The sequence below is a fragment of the Ceratotherium simum genome, chromosome X (assembly GCF_057802395.1).
Source record: "Ceratotherium simum simum isolate JZ-2026a chromosome X, ASM5780239v1, whole genome shotgun sequence".
NCBI classification, from domain to species: domain Eukaryota; kingdom Metazoa; phylum Chordata; class Mammalia; order Perissodactyla; family Rhinocerotidae; genus Ceratotherium; species Ceratotherium simum.
In genome coordinates, this window is record NC_141940.1 from 58,427,249 (window position 1) to 58,443,282 (window position 16,034).

General features: G+C 34.2%; 1 protein-coding gene and 1 long non-coding RNA gene across 3 annotated transcripts in view; one reads left to right on the top strand and one right to left on the bottom strand.

The window, feature by feature from the left end:
- The window catches only part of LOC147911863 (uncharacterized), a 70,942-nt gene extending 58,512 nt beyond the window's left edge, over positions 1-12,430 (top strand). For both annotated transcript variants that reach the window (XR_015550396.1, XR_015550395.1), the window contains exon 6: positions 29-12,430. This is a non-coding gene — a long non-coding RNA (uncharacterized LOC147911863). The remainder of the gene's footprint in view (positions 1-28) is intronic.
- Positions 1-16,034, bottom strand: part of KLHL4 (kelch like family member 4) — a 120,802-nt gene that overhangs the window by 19,491 nt on the left and 85,277 nt on the right. Inside the window, exons 4-7 of the mRNA XM_004436747.3 lie at positions 13,329-13,525; positions 9,131-9,343; positions 6,503-6,689; positions 1,550-1,774 (exon numbers count right to left, since the gene is read on the bottom strand). Coding sequence (XP_004436804.1) covers positions 1,550-1,774; positions 6,503-6,689; positions 9,131-9,343; positions 13,329-13,525 — 822 coding nt within the window. The remainder of the gene's footprint in view (positions 1-1,549; positions 1,775-6,502; positions 6,690-9,130; positions 9,344-13,328; positions 13,526-16,034) is intronic.

The following is a 16,034-nucleotide window of genomic DNA, read 5'->3' on the forward strand; positions in this document are numbered from 1 at the left end:
AAAAAAAAAAAAAAAAAAAAAGTGCAAGGTGAAGCAGCAAGTGCTGATGTAGAAGCTGCCTCAAGTTATCCAGAAGATCTAGCTAAGATGATTAATGAAGGTGGCTACATTGAACAGCAAATTTTTAGGGTGGATGAAATAACCTTATATTGGAAGGTGCCATCTAGGACTTTCAGAGCTGGAGAGAAGTCAATGCCTGCCTTCAAATGTTCAAAGAACATGACGACTATTTTGTTAGGGGCTAATGCAACTGGTGACTTTACGTTGAAGCCAATGCTCATTTACCATTCTGAAAATCCTACGGCACGTAAGAATTATGCTAAGTATACTCTGCCTGTGCACTATAAATGGAACAATAAAGCTTGTATGACAGCACATCTGTTTACAACATAATTTACTGAATATTTTAAGCCCACTGTTGAGACCTACTGCTCAGAAAAAATGATTCCTTTCAAAATGTTCTTGCTCATTTACAATGCACCTGGTCACTCAAGAGCTCTGATGATGTACAAGATTAATGTTGTTTTCATGCCTGCTAGCACAACATCCATTCTGCAGCCCACGGATCAAGGAGTAATAATCAATTCTTATAGTAAGGTTATAGCTGCCATAGACAGTGAATCCTCTGATGGGTCTGGGCAAAGTCAATTGAAAACCTTCTGGAAAGGATTCACCATTCTAGATGCCATTAAGAACATTTGTGATTCATGGGAAGAGGTCAAAATAACATTAACAGAAGTTTGGAAGAAGTTGATTCTAACTCTCATGGATGACTTTGAGGAGTTAAAGACTTCAGTGGAGGAAGGAACTGCAGATGTGGTGGAAATAGCAAGAGAACTATCATTGGAAGTGGAGCCTGAAGATGTGACTGAATTGCTGTAATCTCGTGATACAAATTTAATGGATGAGAAGTTGCTTCTTATGGATGAGCAAAGAAAGTGATTTCTTGAGATGGAATCTACTCCTGGGGAAGATGCTGTGAAGATTACTGAAATGACAATAAATGATTTAGAATATTACATAAACTTAGTTGATAAAGCAGCAGCAAGGTTTGAGAGGATTGACTCCAATTTTGAAAGAAGTTCTACTGTGGGTAAAATGCTATCAAACAGCATTGCATGCTACAGAGAAATCATTCGTGAGAGGAAGAGTCAATCAATGCAGCAAACTTCATTGTTATCTTATTTTAAGAAATTACCACAGCTACCCAACCTTCAGTAACCACCACCCTGATGAGTCAGCAGCCATCAACATCGAGGCAAGACCCTCCATCAGCAAAATGATTACGCCTCACTGAAAGCTTAGATGATGGTTATAGCATTTTTAGCAATAAAGTATTTTTTAATTAAGGTATGTACATTGTTTTTTTAGACATAATGCTATCGCATACTTAATAGACTACAGTATAGTGTAAACATAACTTTTATATGCACTGGGAAACTAAAAAATTCATGTTACTCGCTTTATTTTGATATTCATTTTATTGTAGTGGTCTGGAGCCAAACCCGCATTATCTCCGAGGTATGCCTGTATAATGTTAAACTCTTACCTAAGCCGTGTCTATGTGTTGACATGGGAGGCATCACCGTCCAGCTTTTGCCCACTGGATTAAAACATTCCACAGTATTCAAAGTTTTTAAACCATCTCTTCCTCCCACGACATAGAGCTTATTATCAATAACTGCAACTCCAAACTGAAGCCTACGGCCACTCATGGTGCCAATATGTAGCCAGCTGTTGGTCCTGAGATCATATTTTTCAATTGTTGTGGTACCTGTTAAAGGGATATTGAACAATGGTAAAAACCGCTTGTTTAAGAAATTTTAATTGGCATCATTCGCACTATATTTATGTACCTACAATTTATAGCATAGAATCAGTAATTGCAAGTCAAATTAAAGTATGTAGCTTGGATGATTCTCTAACCTGGCAGACAAGGCGAGGGTAACATTTTACCACTCCTGGATCCAAATCAAAGAGTTAGAATAAAATAGGGTATTTAATTTATATGGTTTATACACTCATAATGGCTTCTTTGGCTATATTATGCTACTGGTAGTACTAACACAAGTGTCAATTACCATATTTTACAATAAAATATTACCTTGGAATATATTACTGACTGTTTACACATCCATTATGGTTTAAATTACATGTGATCATTCAATATGTTAATTTATGCCCTTTTATTTTATTCAGTTTGGGGTGTGTGTGTTGATTTAAAATACAAATTTCTAAAGGAACAAGAATGAAAATTCCTTTTAAATGGACCTTTGGTGTTGATTCATTCAATGTTCTGTGATGATAACACAAAGAATTATAATCAAGAATAGAATTATTATTTATTTTTTATTATAATAATCCTGAGGTATTACCTCCTTTATGTGTTAATAAAAGTTCATTTTCTACTCAGTTACTGAAATACTAAGTTTACTACCATAGTATACTATCACTACTGCCATAGTAAATTATCATCACTTCATAATAAATTGTCAGTTCTGTAGGCAATGCTTTTTACCAGTCATTCACAATAGCTGCTGCTATATTTTAGTAAAAGTTGATTTTGCACAACAGGGAAGTTTCTGACTAATAACCAAGGTGAAAAATGAAAGAATTATTATTCACACATACAGTGTACCTAAGACAGCTTGTGACAGGCTTAGGGAATTTCATCCCAATTGCATAAAGCCAACCATAGGAATAAGCAAAAACACTTTTCAGTTGTTCTACTGGGAGATTTGTGGAGAAAATATAATCCATTAGTTATGATGAAAATATAGTTAACATCTGAAGTGTATCCACTGGCCAATTATAGGGCTATGGTATGGGGCCATATCAAGTCAAAATTTAAGCAGAGTGGAGCTGGCCCCGTGGCTTAGTGGTTAAGTGCGCGCACTCCGCACTTAAGTGCTACTGGCGGCCTGGGTTTGGATCCCGGGCACGCACCGACACACCGCTTCTCCGGCCATGCTGAGGCCGCATCCCACATACAGCAACTAGAAGGATGTGCAACTATGACATACAACTATCTACTGGGGCTTTGGGGGAAAAAGAGGAGGATTGGCAATAGATGTTAGCTCAGAGCTGGTCTTCCTCAGCAAAAAGAGGAAGATTAGCATGACTGTTAGCTCAGGGCTGATCTTCCTCACAAAAAATAAATTAATTAATTAAATTTAAGCAGAGTGCTATATCTTATATCTATGGCTGCTTCTGAAAGCTTTTCTATGTATATTGGATTAGTGAAAACAGTGTTTGTTTCTTTTCTCTAAGTTTAAATCTTTTCTGGTGAATAGTACACTTTAAGTATTTATGTCTCAAGAGTTTAGGTTTTCAAAATAAAAACTTATGAATATACAGGCATTCATTTACTCTTTCTCTTTAATCCCTGCATCTTTCACTGATAACATGGATTTGGCTGAATGCTGATTTACAGATCAGCAATTGCTCTATTGACTATATTTACTAATGAGAAGTCAAATACCACCACCTAGAAGAGTATCTTTTATCCACTAAATATCTCTGGATGATACTGTTAAAACTGGAATATCTACGAACAAACTCACATCTACTTTCACTCTGTCAACCAGCCAATTTTCTCTGAATGTTTTCAATCTTTACACTTCCTCATTTCAATCTTCCCAAATCTGTCTTCCTATCTGTTCCTTCTTCTTTTAACTTTTTATTTCAAACTCTTTTCATTAGTGGAATTTACCAATGAGCCAATTTAGATTAGGAAATGAAGGCTGCTGCACTAATTATTAAGATTATGGAGATATTAAATGATGAAGTAATTAGGAAATTGTACAAAGCTACATTAATCAGCTATATATAGAAGATTTATACACTGAAAGGATGTAGAAGTCTGCTTTATGCCAGGTTAATTTTTTCCAGGCGTTAGATTAAATATAGAATATAAACTTACCCCACATCTCTTATATAAACATATATGACTGGTAGTTCTGTATCTTGAATTCTGAAGATTTCTTCAGCCCATTTGCCCACCTCCACTAAATCTCCAACTAATCAAAATGTAAATCCTCTAGCTGACTTACTATAGCAGCTCTATATTTGATGGGAAAACTCAAATTAGATTTTTTACTGGTATCTCTTCTTAGGACCCACTTTATAACTGTTCTGTGTAAACTGCCCTTCTGCCCTAAAACATTGCAAATGTTGTTTCTCAATTCATTTCTAAGCTCCTTTTCAACCCTCATTTATGATCTATTCAAGAAGGAACAAAACCAACCAAACTTTGTGGTATCTGATTTAGTGATTTCCTCCATCTATTTTTTAAATGATCTAAAAATGACTACATTAGACTTTAATTTGTCCCCTGCCATACTATCTCTAGGAATTCATTGTATTTTAATAAATGAAAAGTTACTGAATACCTTGTATGTACAAAAGCCCAAAGTTTACCATTTGACCATTTTTAAAATTTTGACTCTGATCGTACTTACAACTTTCTGATGATTCTTTTAATATACATGGTAGGAGTTATTGTTAACTCCAGCCACTTGTGTGATATCTATATTTAGTAACTAATTCCAAGTTAATTATATGAGTCAGAGAGGAAATTAAAGACTGAGGAAGTACTGTATTTCCTAGACATCAAAAGGTGAAAGTTCAAAAAGTATCTTTAAAAAAAAGATAAATGAAACAACACACTGTAAGAAAAGGCATATATATAGAAATTCTTTTTTATAGTTTTATGAAAGAATGTAAATTGGTTTGTTTTTTAAATGTAATACTGATTTAATAGATCAACGTTACCCTTTGAATGTTTTTGCTATACTTAGTTTTTTTCTTTCTTTTCTTATTTCTTTTTTTTGTTCCTAAGTGCTCACTCTGGTTTTTCAATAGATTCTAAGACCCTCAACAAGAAGGGTTAGTTTTGTTGCTGTTGCTCTTTCTTCTAAAATAGTGGCAGTATAGCAAAAAGGAAGAGAGAGTAAGAATTCCATTTCTGGTCTTTCTAGATGTTTGTCCTTGGGTTGGCTATCTAACCATAAGGGCTTTAGTTTCCTTATCTGCCAAATTGGGGTAATCTTGTAGCATTATTGTGCGGATTATAAATGATGTTTGCAGAAGGCCAATCAAGAATCAGGTACTCAAAAACAGTAGTTTTTACTATTATTGTAATTGCCTGCAATTTCCCATAGAGCCTTTTATGTCTCCCTACACTAGGTACTCAAAGAGTCTCAAAATGATGGCCTTACTTCCTTCCATATCAAACTGGTAATAGAGTCAAGGGATTATAGGTTCACATTACACTCATTTTTAGAAGCTGATAAGTAGTTATAGATACTTATTACCATTTTTTGCGACACATTTGTTTATGTAACAACAGAAGCCTGAAAAAATAAAAAAAAATAGAAAACCAACACAAAAACCAGAAAAACACAAAATTTTCCATTTCTCACTCTGCAGGTTAGGCTTTTTAAAAAAAATCAGAGACTAAGGATAATTATGCTTGCATTTTGTCTTTAGTAACCTTTTAATTTAAATATCAAACAAGACGCCTTTTAAAATGCTAATATTCATTCTATTCAACAAAATGCAATAAAATATCAAGTTTTTAGACTTGAAATTAATTATAGGATCTCATTGTATTTGTTATTTTCTGAAGAACACTAGTTCTGTGAAGTGACTCTAGTACTTTGGAAATAATTGCATTTGCAAGCTCTTGTTTTATAGGTTTATGATTAATTGGCATATTTCCTATATAGTCTTCCAATTTCCAGTTACACATCTCAAAAGAAAAAAATTGGTTTCCAGTAGCACAGAACTTAGACTTTTGCCTCATTTTCTACAAGGTGTCAAATGATATTTCTATATATGATTTGGCAAATTTTAAGTGGGTTGATTTTATTTCCTACACAGCCAACTCTTAATTACAAAATCCTTGCCTCATTGTTTTGACAACATGGGTCTGTGACTGAGAAATCAAGTGTAAAAAGGCAGAACTATACAAAAATAAGTGCTAAGAAGGGTTCAGGATAGAGACGATGGCTTCAGAAACTTTTCCCTTTGATAAAATTCTTATCTAAAATCAGTACTTTATTCCAGATTTGAATTGCTGATCTTGTTATCAACACTTCAAGATTCTTTGTAATTGGTCTTTGAGCATCTAACAGGAAATTGACAGCAAGGAGTTAGAGGACAGTTCTATTTCAAAAAACAAATTTGGAGGACCTCGTCCCTTTCAATTACGATAAACCTTAAATAAGTTTTCCTTGACAAGATCTTATATTTCACAGCAAATACTCAAATTTAAAAATTGCTGCCGTAATATAAAAGTATCTAATTAGACAACACTAATTAAAGGGTTATATTCCATAAGATAAGGAAAAAAAGGTCACAAAATACCATATTTATGAAAATTAGCTTTAGATGCACACATTTAAATACGGCTTTAATACCACCCTCATAATTTGGAAGGTGTTGAGAATATATCTCTTTTGAATGATACTTCCTAAATTAATTAATTTGTTCCTGTTACCTTTCATAGCATTCATGCCTCCCACAGCATAAAGTGCCCCCACAGTTGATTTTCTAGGCTTCGTCCGAGGGCTTTGCATCATGGGTCTTCTCTCAGGTAAGAGATGATACTTCATAGCTTCCATCAGGAGCTTCTGACACTCAAGATCACCAGTAAACAGGGAGTCATTTTCAAGATCAGCCAGTAACTGAGAAGTAATGATGAATGGTATATGACGTGAAGAGCCCACCATTAGAAAGAACATGTTTTCATTTATATTGCTTTGGAGAAAACCGGAGCTAATTCAAATGTAGAAGTGTTATTATTTAATATTTTAAGTTACTTAGTAGCATTTTTATGTTCACTTATGATTTAAATGATTAAAAACCTCTTGGCAGTAGCTCATGATCTGTGTAGATTTGACAAATTATTCATCTTTTGAATATGTACTCATATAACCTCAAGGAATGAAAGTAAAGAAGCACTCATAAAATGTGTTATTGAAAGCTATCTGAAAGAATGGCTGTGTCTGCACAAAGCGAGCATCTCCCAGTCTACTGCATGTAGCTAAAGAAGTAGCCCCCTTTTTGGTGGATTTAGGGGAGGTGGTACAAACCTGCCCAGTTACAATAAAATATCACCCATAGAGGACTGCATCTTTATCATCAAATCACTTCTGTAAAGTATTCTGAAAGCAGGTGCTTTTTATCTGTACATGTACATGTGTCCATCAGTAAAGTACATGTGTTAGTAACTAGCCAATACATCAGCAGTAGTAGATGATCAATACTTTCTAACCATCATTGTCTGGCAGACAATAAGATCCTAACTGAATGGGATAAAAGCTAGGTAAAATATATTTCCTGAGATGAGTTGAGGAGAAATTAAGAGTTTGTTTCAGAATTTTACCAACGGTCATTTAGATTGGTTCCTTGGAGTTTTGGGTCCATAGTATCATAGGACATTGAGAGGAATAGCAAGAAGTTGGAATGGAGGCACTAATCTCACTCCATGCAACTTCCCTGAAGTTTCCTGTTCTGCACTGGTTAATCCCAGCTCTGTTTTCACACCACCCGTAATCTCTGATGGATCGTTATTTTGACTTGGTTGGTGAGACCCCCAGGCATTTCCTTAATGCATATGCTGCTGAAAATAGTTTGAAAACTGGGCTAAGTAATTTTCTTTCAAAAATATCCTTCAGAGATCTATATCATTCTCTTCATACATTTCATTTTTAGAATATTTGTTTAAGGTCACTTTTTGAAATTGTTTTGGAAAATCTATATTCTGTATGCCATTACCCACCACTACCATCATCAGGAAAAGTTCACACAGTCCACATGCTATGCATAAGGCATACACCACTGCATCTCAAATTTTTGCATATCTAAGAATAATCTGGAGAACTTGTTAAAACACAGATTCCTTGGCCTCACCCCTCGAAATTGTTTCAATAGGTCTGTGGTGGAGGCCTGAGAACCTGAGTTTCTAACAAGCTCCCTGGCAATGCTATGCTGCTGGGCCAGGGACATTTTGAGTAGCACTGCCTTAGCGAATCTGATAAATTATATAGACTATCTCTTGAAAATAACACAAGTGTTCACACATTCACACAAACATAAAATTTCTGTAGATTCTGAACTTTGGTTCTAAAATTACTGTCTATTTCAATGTTTCCTTTTTGGTGTTGCTATTGCCTTGCCCTTTGAATAAATGTGCTATACCCAGGAGGGCAGTCAATGTTCTTTCATTGCTTATGGATAGATTCTTAGAGTAAATATGTAGTTCCATGGAATTTAATTAACAGCTAAAAGTAAAAAAAATGTAGAGAAATCATCAGCACATTAACATTCTATTTTTCAATATTAACATTTAATTAGTAATTTTGTTCAAAATTGATTAATTTTAATGTTTATGAAACTACTGATCCACTAAGTCCAGATAAGGCCCTTCCAAATGCCAATGTGGATGACATTTGAAGACTTTAGCTACAAGCTATATAATATATGAAGTGTGCATATGTGCAATATACTCATATATATAACACATAAATGATATTTACTATTGACCAAATTGCTACAGAGAAAAAATTGTGGCTATCACCAATAGTAGAATTATGTAGTGGGACTGCACTCCACATCTCACTAAACTTCACATACTAAAATTCAGTAGTAGATGGGTCAATCCTGAATCTGAAACTATTATAGTATGCTTTCAATCATAGCAGCTAATTACCTAGCAGTAAGTATTATCCAGAATCTTAACTCCTTCCTAGAGTCTCCTCTGGGATATTGTTATACTGATTATTATCACCTTGCCTAGAAAGTGGGCAAGAAAAGAAAAGGAGTTAGCCTAGTCATTTTGTCTGCTTGTTACAAGTGCTGTTTGGTGAGAGAGGAAACTGAAAGCTAATGAGAATGCTGAAGTTTAGGGATTATCTCTAGGGTTTTTTTTTAATCCTTGTTTCCTCTCACTTCATCATTAATATTGCTCATTGAAGGCTGGATATGTCCTTCTGCAAAACAAATCCTATACACTCCAATTACCAGAAATCCTCCAAATAAAATAAAATTAGACAAATAAGAAATGGATTAATGCTTAGTGGTAGTTTAGAACTATAATTTACATTACCTGGGTAAGTTTCCATACCTGTGGTGGAAGTAAAGGCAGTCTGATGTAAGAAAGCAGCATCGCTAGGTCTCCTTGCCTAGCCTCCACATCATGTCCCACCCACTGCATTAGAGCGTGGAAAATGGTTTCTTCATTAGGCACATTAATGTCATCACTGCACAGAAGTTTTGAAATTTCATTAGCTGGAAGCAGAAGGAATTCTTGGTTCTTTATAACCTCGATGAAGTGTTCCTAGAAAAGAAAGGTCTTCTACTATAACTTTGTACTTTAGAAACGTCTTAACAAAGTAATCATATCAAAGCATTTCACTTTGTCAAACTTCAGAAAAGGCCAGAGAGACAGATACATGTATTTATAACAAATAGGTGGTATTGCTACCCATGACGGGGGCATGAGGAAGCCTTCTGAAGCTGAGGAGCCAAATGCTTCCACTGGGAATTATTTATTGAAGACAAGGAAAGGCCTTAACTGCTTCCCAAGTCACATGGATAGTGTGCGAGTTGATACCAGTGCTTTTCTCTCTCAGCTGTTGTGGGTGAAAACAGCTTATGACTCCAGAACTGGGACTGCTGTCAAGTTGGTCTTTATGCAAAAACCTTAAGAGAAAGGCTGCAAGTTTTTAAGGTGGAGACTATCTGGAAGGCCTGGGAGAGGTAGCTCTGGCTTTGCATTTTAGGGAGCAACATACTGAATTCCTTTGAGATGAGAAAAAGAGATTGAAGAAAAACTCTTTTCTCTTATGGAAAGGCATGATCTTCTATTAACCAAGGCAAAGATATTTTTTACAATGGGTAACAATCTATAGATTCAGGATAATCTAAAAGGAACTGCTAAGGAATTATTTTTTTGAGGAGAGTAAAGCTGTCTTTCAATTTGTATATATTATACCTCAATTCTCCTTTCTGTCATTGTGTTGTGTTGTATTTTGTTAAGTATCAAATTTCAGGCAGCTGTGTTTTAGTTTTTTTCATCAAAACACTATATTTTTTCCAATTTATTATGCTATATATTTTTCTTTGACAGCACAATTATCATTTCCAACATTTTCGTAGTAAAGGTCTCAAGTTTTAGATGCAATAAAATATATTTCTGAAATGGAGATAAACATGTCTAGTGGGTGATTTATGTTGCACAATAAATAGATATTCTGGGAACAGCTTAAGACAGCCTCTAAATAACTGGGGGATCTGGGTAAATCAAATCACTCCCCCAGCTCCACTCTGAGTTTAGTCGTTGTGAAACTGAGTTAGCCTAACAGCAAATTATCCATGCAACAATCGTCAAGTTTGATAGACCCATCAGGAAGCTCTGATACCATAAATTCCAAGTTACCTTGCCTATTTAGACAAAGAGCCCTCTTGTGACTAAGATAAACAACTGAGAGAGAACTGCTGTTCTTACTGTAGCGGATGTCTCTGGTTGAAAACCCTCTCACCTATAGCAAAATACCGGAGCTAGTAGTACAACTAATAATATATTACACTGGTATAGCACTTCACACTTTACAGATTCTTTCACAAACATTAAGTCATCAACAATGTGATTTGGTGGGAGGTGGAATTATTCTGATGAGAAAACAGGCTATGTGAATCGTCTGATATCCTGTGCAGTAAATTGCAAAGTATGGACTCACACCTAAGCCTTCAGGTCTACTTCATTTTGTTTGATACTACAACTGCCTTTCATAAGTGACATAATTTTTATGAAAGGGTTAAGAAAAAGATATAACACTCTAAAACTTGTGGTTATCTATTACTGATAGTGTGTGTAAACTCTGAAACTGTTAATATTATGGAAGACCCCATGTCTCATTCTCCTTTCTATCCACTCTCCATTGAAAGAAAAGAAAAAAGGAAAGTAAATGAGAGAGCGAGAGTAAGAGTGAGCAAGCGAGAGACAGAGAGAAAGGGAGATTGGGCCAGTATGTAAAACCTACTCAGTGACTAATGTGGATCATAGTACAGTCTATCAAATTTGGTTATAGATTTGAGAAAGTTAAGAAATGATTAAAATGCTTTATATGATGGTCATATTTATGTTATATCCAGAAATTAGATTTTTTGATAGAATTTGTTATGGCTTCAGAGTGGCTGCCTGAAGAGACTACTGAAAATTGCTTGGCAATATAGTAAATTAATCTAAATAAAAAATAAATGTATTGGTTTAAAGTATCTATATATGGCACTGCAATATCTAGTACTAGAGAGAAATATTCAGTTGTTTAAAGATTAATTTTAAATTGTTTTACTTTGTAATTATTTTGCTCCTAATTTCAAGGCAAACACTATCTTCTATGAACTTTCCCAAGAATCTTCTTTTATACCTTTGATTTGATATTAATTTTTTAATCCACACATATCGTTGTAAAACTTATTAAATGAATATAACATACTTGCAGAATGTTTTATCAATGCAGACTACTATTTATATGATTGTGATGGTTAATTTTATGTGTCAACTTGGCTGAGCCGTGGAGTGTCCAGACTTGTGGCCTAACATTATTCTGGGTGTGTCTCTGAGGGTGTTTCTGGATGAGGCCTACTCACATTAGAGAGGGCAATCTGTTTTACTCAATCTACAGTTCAAATGACTGTAATTATTTGCATTTTATACTATCAATACAGTATTACAAAAACATCATTAAAGCAAGACCTTTACCTATTTTACTACATTTATAATAGACACTAAAATAACTAAAGGAGACAATAGCATTGTGTTTTTATGCACATCCTGCTTTAACGCTCAGTTTAAGTCACATAATAGGAAAAGGAAGACAAGTTCATTTTGAGCAACAAAAATAATTCAAGCTGTTTATCAGAATGTGTTTTGTCTGCAAGAGTAAGATACCAGACAGGAAACTGTCAATACTTAGCTCAAGAATTTAAGTAATTTAACAGGAAGTTTTCATGTTTGGCTTTTGTGGTAGGATTAACCTTTGAACTATATAACTGCTGTTCCTATAGATTATATGGCATCTGTATTTAGGACATAGGAATATAAGTAGCATAATTAAATGACATGTTAAAATGCCAACTCATTATGATGTGATTCTCCACATAATGTATTGTTTCAGGAATATGTTTGAAACTTCAAATTTTGAACAATGAGCAGGAGTGGGAAGAAGAGGGGGGAAGTTTTATAAGAAATTTTTAGAGAATTCAAATATTAGAAATTTGAAAATTTTAAGGTCTATGTAAAACTCTAGAAAAATACTCTTTATTTATATACATCTCAATCCTAAAGTTCTAATGTAAATTTTGTTATTTTTAAACGTGATTCTTTATTGTTCACTTTTATGTACTTGCTTTTTATTTTTGAATCTTAAAAAACTATAGCAATTTTCTTAGCTTGAAATATTTATCTTTTGGTTGAGTTTCAGAGAAAGATCGATCTCTTGTGTTGTTCCCTGCTTCAGAGGTTAAAATTTCATATTCTTCTTTGCATCAGGGAATTATTAGCATTAATGGTAAACATTCATTTAATATCCTCTGTCTACTTTTTCTTGTCTCCCTACAATCTATATGTCATGTCACTGTCACTTGATTCGTATTAACACATACAAACATGTTCATTTAATTTATTATATTACTAATAGAATTAAGAGGGATTTTAAGTTCGTTAAGTTAAAGGATTGAACTGCAAATTGTTTTTAGCCAAAATACATGTTTTCATTAAGAGATAAAAAGTCCATTCAATAGAATTGTCTGATTTACTGTCTGAATTGTTCTTAAGCTTTTCCAGTTAATATCTATCCATTAATATTAGTTTTTTCTTTATTGAATGATATTTAACTTTCATTAGAAAGCATAATTTGTACAGTTTTACAAACTAAAGTTCTAATAGTGCAAAAACATCAGGGAAATTATGTTTTCTTAATACTGTGGATTCTACTTGAAATATGCACTTGTACAATTTAATTTTCGGCAGTATTTTCATTTCTCCAAGCTTTGAGATTTAATTAAACTTTTTTAGTTTCAAAAATGAGAAACTCGCTTGGGTACAGCTCAACCAGACAAATATTTTGATCTAATATCTATTATGTGCAAGTCATTTGCAAATTACTTAAGTTTACATTGCCTTTTAATTTTATCCCAACGTTATAATCTTTACTTTGGAAAGGTTTTATACACACACACATATCAGTAAACAAATCAGTAAATTAGATATTTTGTTAATATATTATTATTACAAGTTAACTTGAAGCAATTGGTTTTACCATTGTATACTTATGTGCCACGTTCAGGAGCTCCATACAGCCCTGGGCATCTCCAAATGATCGAATCCCTAAGCAGTTTGAAGGATGGAGTTGCTTTATGAGAAAATTGGAGCAGACTTCAATGACTTGAGTCAGCTGCAGGAGACAAGCTGCAGCCAGCAAATTTTCAATAGTGTCTTCTTTCAATTTCAGGACACCTAGATGGTTTGAAAAAGTAAAGAATGACTATGTGTCCCATAAAGTAAGACACAAATATGCTAGCTAGTTGAATTTTTCAATTTCTCTCATTACTGGGCTATTTTTTCTAGTGTACAATAACCACTCAGGGAATACCTTTTGAGGCCAACATATACAAGGGAGTCTGTATATACACTAATAAGATGGCTGAAGGGAGCCAGACTAGATTATCTGAAACAACTGTAGCAAATGAATAGTGAGCACCATTATTGCAAAGAACAGCAACTTGTTATTTCTTTATCATCTTAGACCTGCATCTAAATCTTATATCAAAAACTGTCTACATTATGACTTGAGGAGCATCGTGTCATATTGTATAAGGATCATACAATTGGCCATACAGGTAACTGTCATTTGTGTGGAAAAATATCTTGGCACGTAAGAAGAGCATTGAGTTTATAGGTCCATTTTTTTTTTTTGCGTCTCATTTATTAGCTGATAATGATGACTTTGCCCAAATATTACGCCTGGAATTGATGCCTGTCATTGTCTCAAAAGAAAGAAAATGTTGCCAAGAGTCCTCGAATAAAGAATTGCTTATATGATTATTTTCTTAGGTATAAAAAACAAGCTTGGCTTAAAAATACTTGTAAAGGATTTTTAAAAATGAGATCAGAGCAATTTAAGCTGTTCCCTTTATACTGACATATCTGGATTATTTTTGAAGCAAGCATTATTGATGAATAACTGCAAATGTTATAAGTTAGTTTGATAAGTGATATTCCTCCTTTTTTGTTTTAGCCAAGCTATAGGTAAGTTATAAAGAATGATATTTCATATGGATTCTATAAACCATAAACTATTCCTTTATAATTTTACCTTGTAAAATACCCTAATATGGATTGTATATGGTTGCATAACCATAAAGAAAAGAGTAATACATACTGTGAGATGCTCTATATTTGGTTCAGTCTCTAAAATATGTTGTAAAGGGGGTCCGGTCCATCAGCAGACTTTCTTGTGTTGTCTCTAGTCCTGGATTTTGAAGGGAGAGCCCTGCCCATATCTCATGGAATCCAGAGAAGTATGAACTATTCTCAGATTCAGATCCAAAGAATCACCTGCTATACACATTGAACCTTGGCCTGGTTATCAAGAAAAATATTCTTTTTTTATACTTTTTAAAATTGAGGTCACATTGGTTTATAACATTATCTAAATTTCATGTGTACATCGTTATATTTCAACTTGCGTATAGACTGGTATTTATACACAATGGACTACTACTCAGCCATAAAAAAGATGAAATCTTGCCATTTGCGACAAAATGGATGGACCCTAAGGGTATTATACTAAGAATATTCATTCCTTAATGAATGAAACCATAAAACTCCTAGAAGGAAACATAGCGAAAAAGCTCCTTGACATTGGTCTTGGCAATGATTTCTTGGATAAGACACCAAAAGCACAGGCAACAAAAGCTAAAATAAACAAGAAGGACTACATCAAACTAAAGAGCTTCTGCACAGCAAAGGAAACAAAAATAAATTGAAAAAGTGACCTACAGAATGAGAGAAAATATTTTCAAACCATATATCTGATAAGGGTTTAATATCCAAAATATATAAAGGACTTATACAACTCAATAGCACAAAAGCAAATAATCCAATTAAAAAATGGGCAAAGAACCCAAATAGACATTTTTCCAAAAAAGAAATCCAAATGGCCAATAGGTGCATGAAAAGCTGCTCAACATCACTACTCATCAGGGAAATGCAAATCAAAACCACAGCGAGATATCACTTCACACCTGTTAGGATGGCTTTTATCAAAAAGGCAAGAGAACCAATGTTGGCAAGGCTCTGGAAAAAAGGGAACCCTTGTGCACTGTTGGTGGGAATGTAAATTGGTACAGCCATTATGGAAAACAGTATGGAGGTTCCTGAAAAAATTAAAAAGGAGAACGACAATATGATCCAGTAATCTCACTCCTGGGTATATATCCAAAGGAAATGAAATCAGGATCTTGAAGAGATATCTGCACTCCCATGTTTATTGCAGCATTATTCACAATAGCCAAGATATGGAAGCAACCTCAATGTCCTTTGACAGACGAATGGAAAAAGAAAATGTGGTATCTATATATACAATGGAATACATTCAGCCATAAGAAAGATGGAAACCCTGCCATGTGTGACAATATGGATGAACCTGGAGGGCATTATTCTAAGTGAAATAAGCCAGACAGAGAAAGATAAATACTGTATGGTTATCACTTGTGCACAGAATCTAAAAAAAAAAAAAAAAAAAAAAAGCTGATTTCATAGAAACTGAGTAGATTGGTGGTTGCCAGGGGCTAGGAGGGGAAAATGGGGAGATGTAGGTCAAAGAGTACAAACTTTCATAAGTAGGTAAGTTTTGAGGGTCTAATATACAGAGTGGTGACTATAGTTAATAATATGATATTGGGTACTGTATACCTGAAAGTTGCTGAATATATATCTTAAGCGTTCTCATCACAAAAAAAAG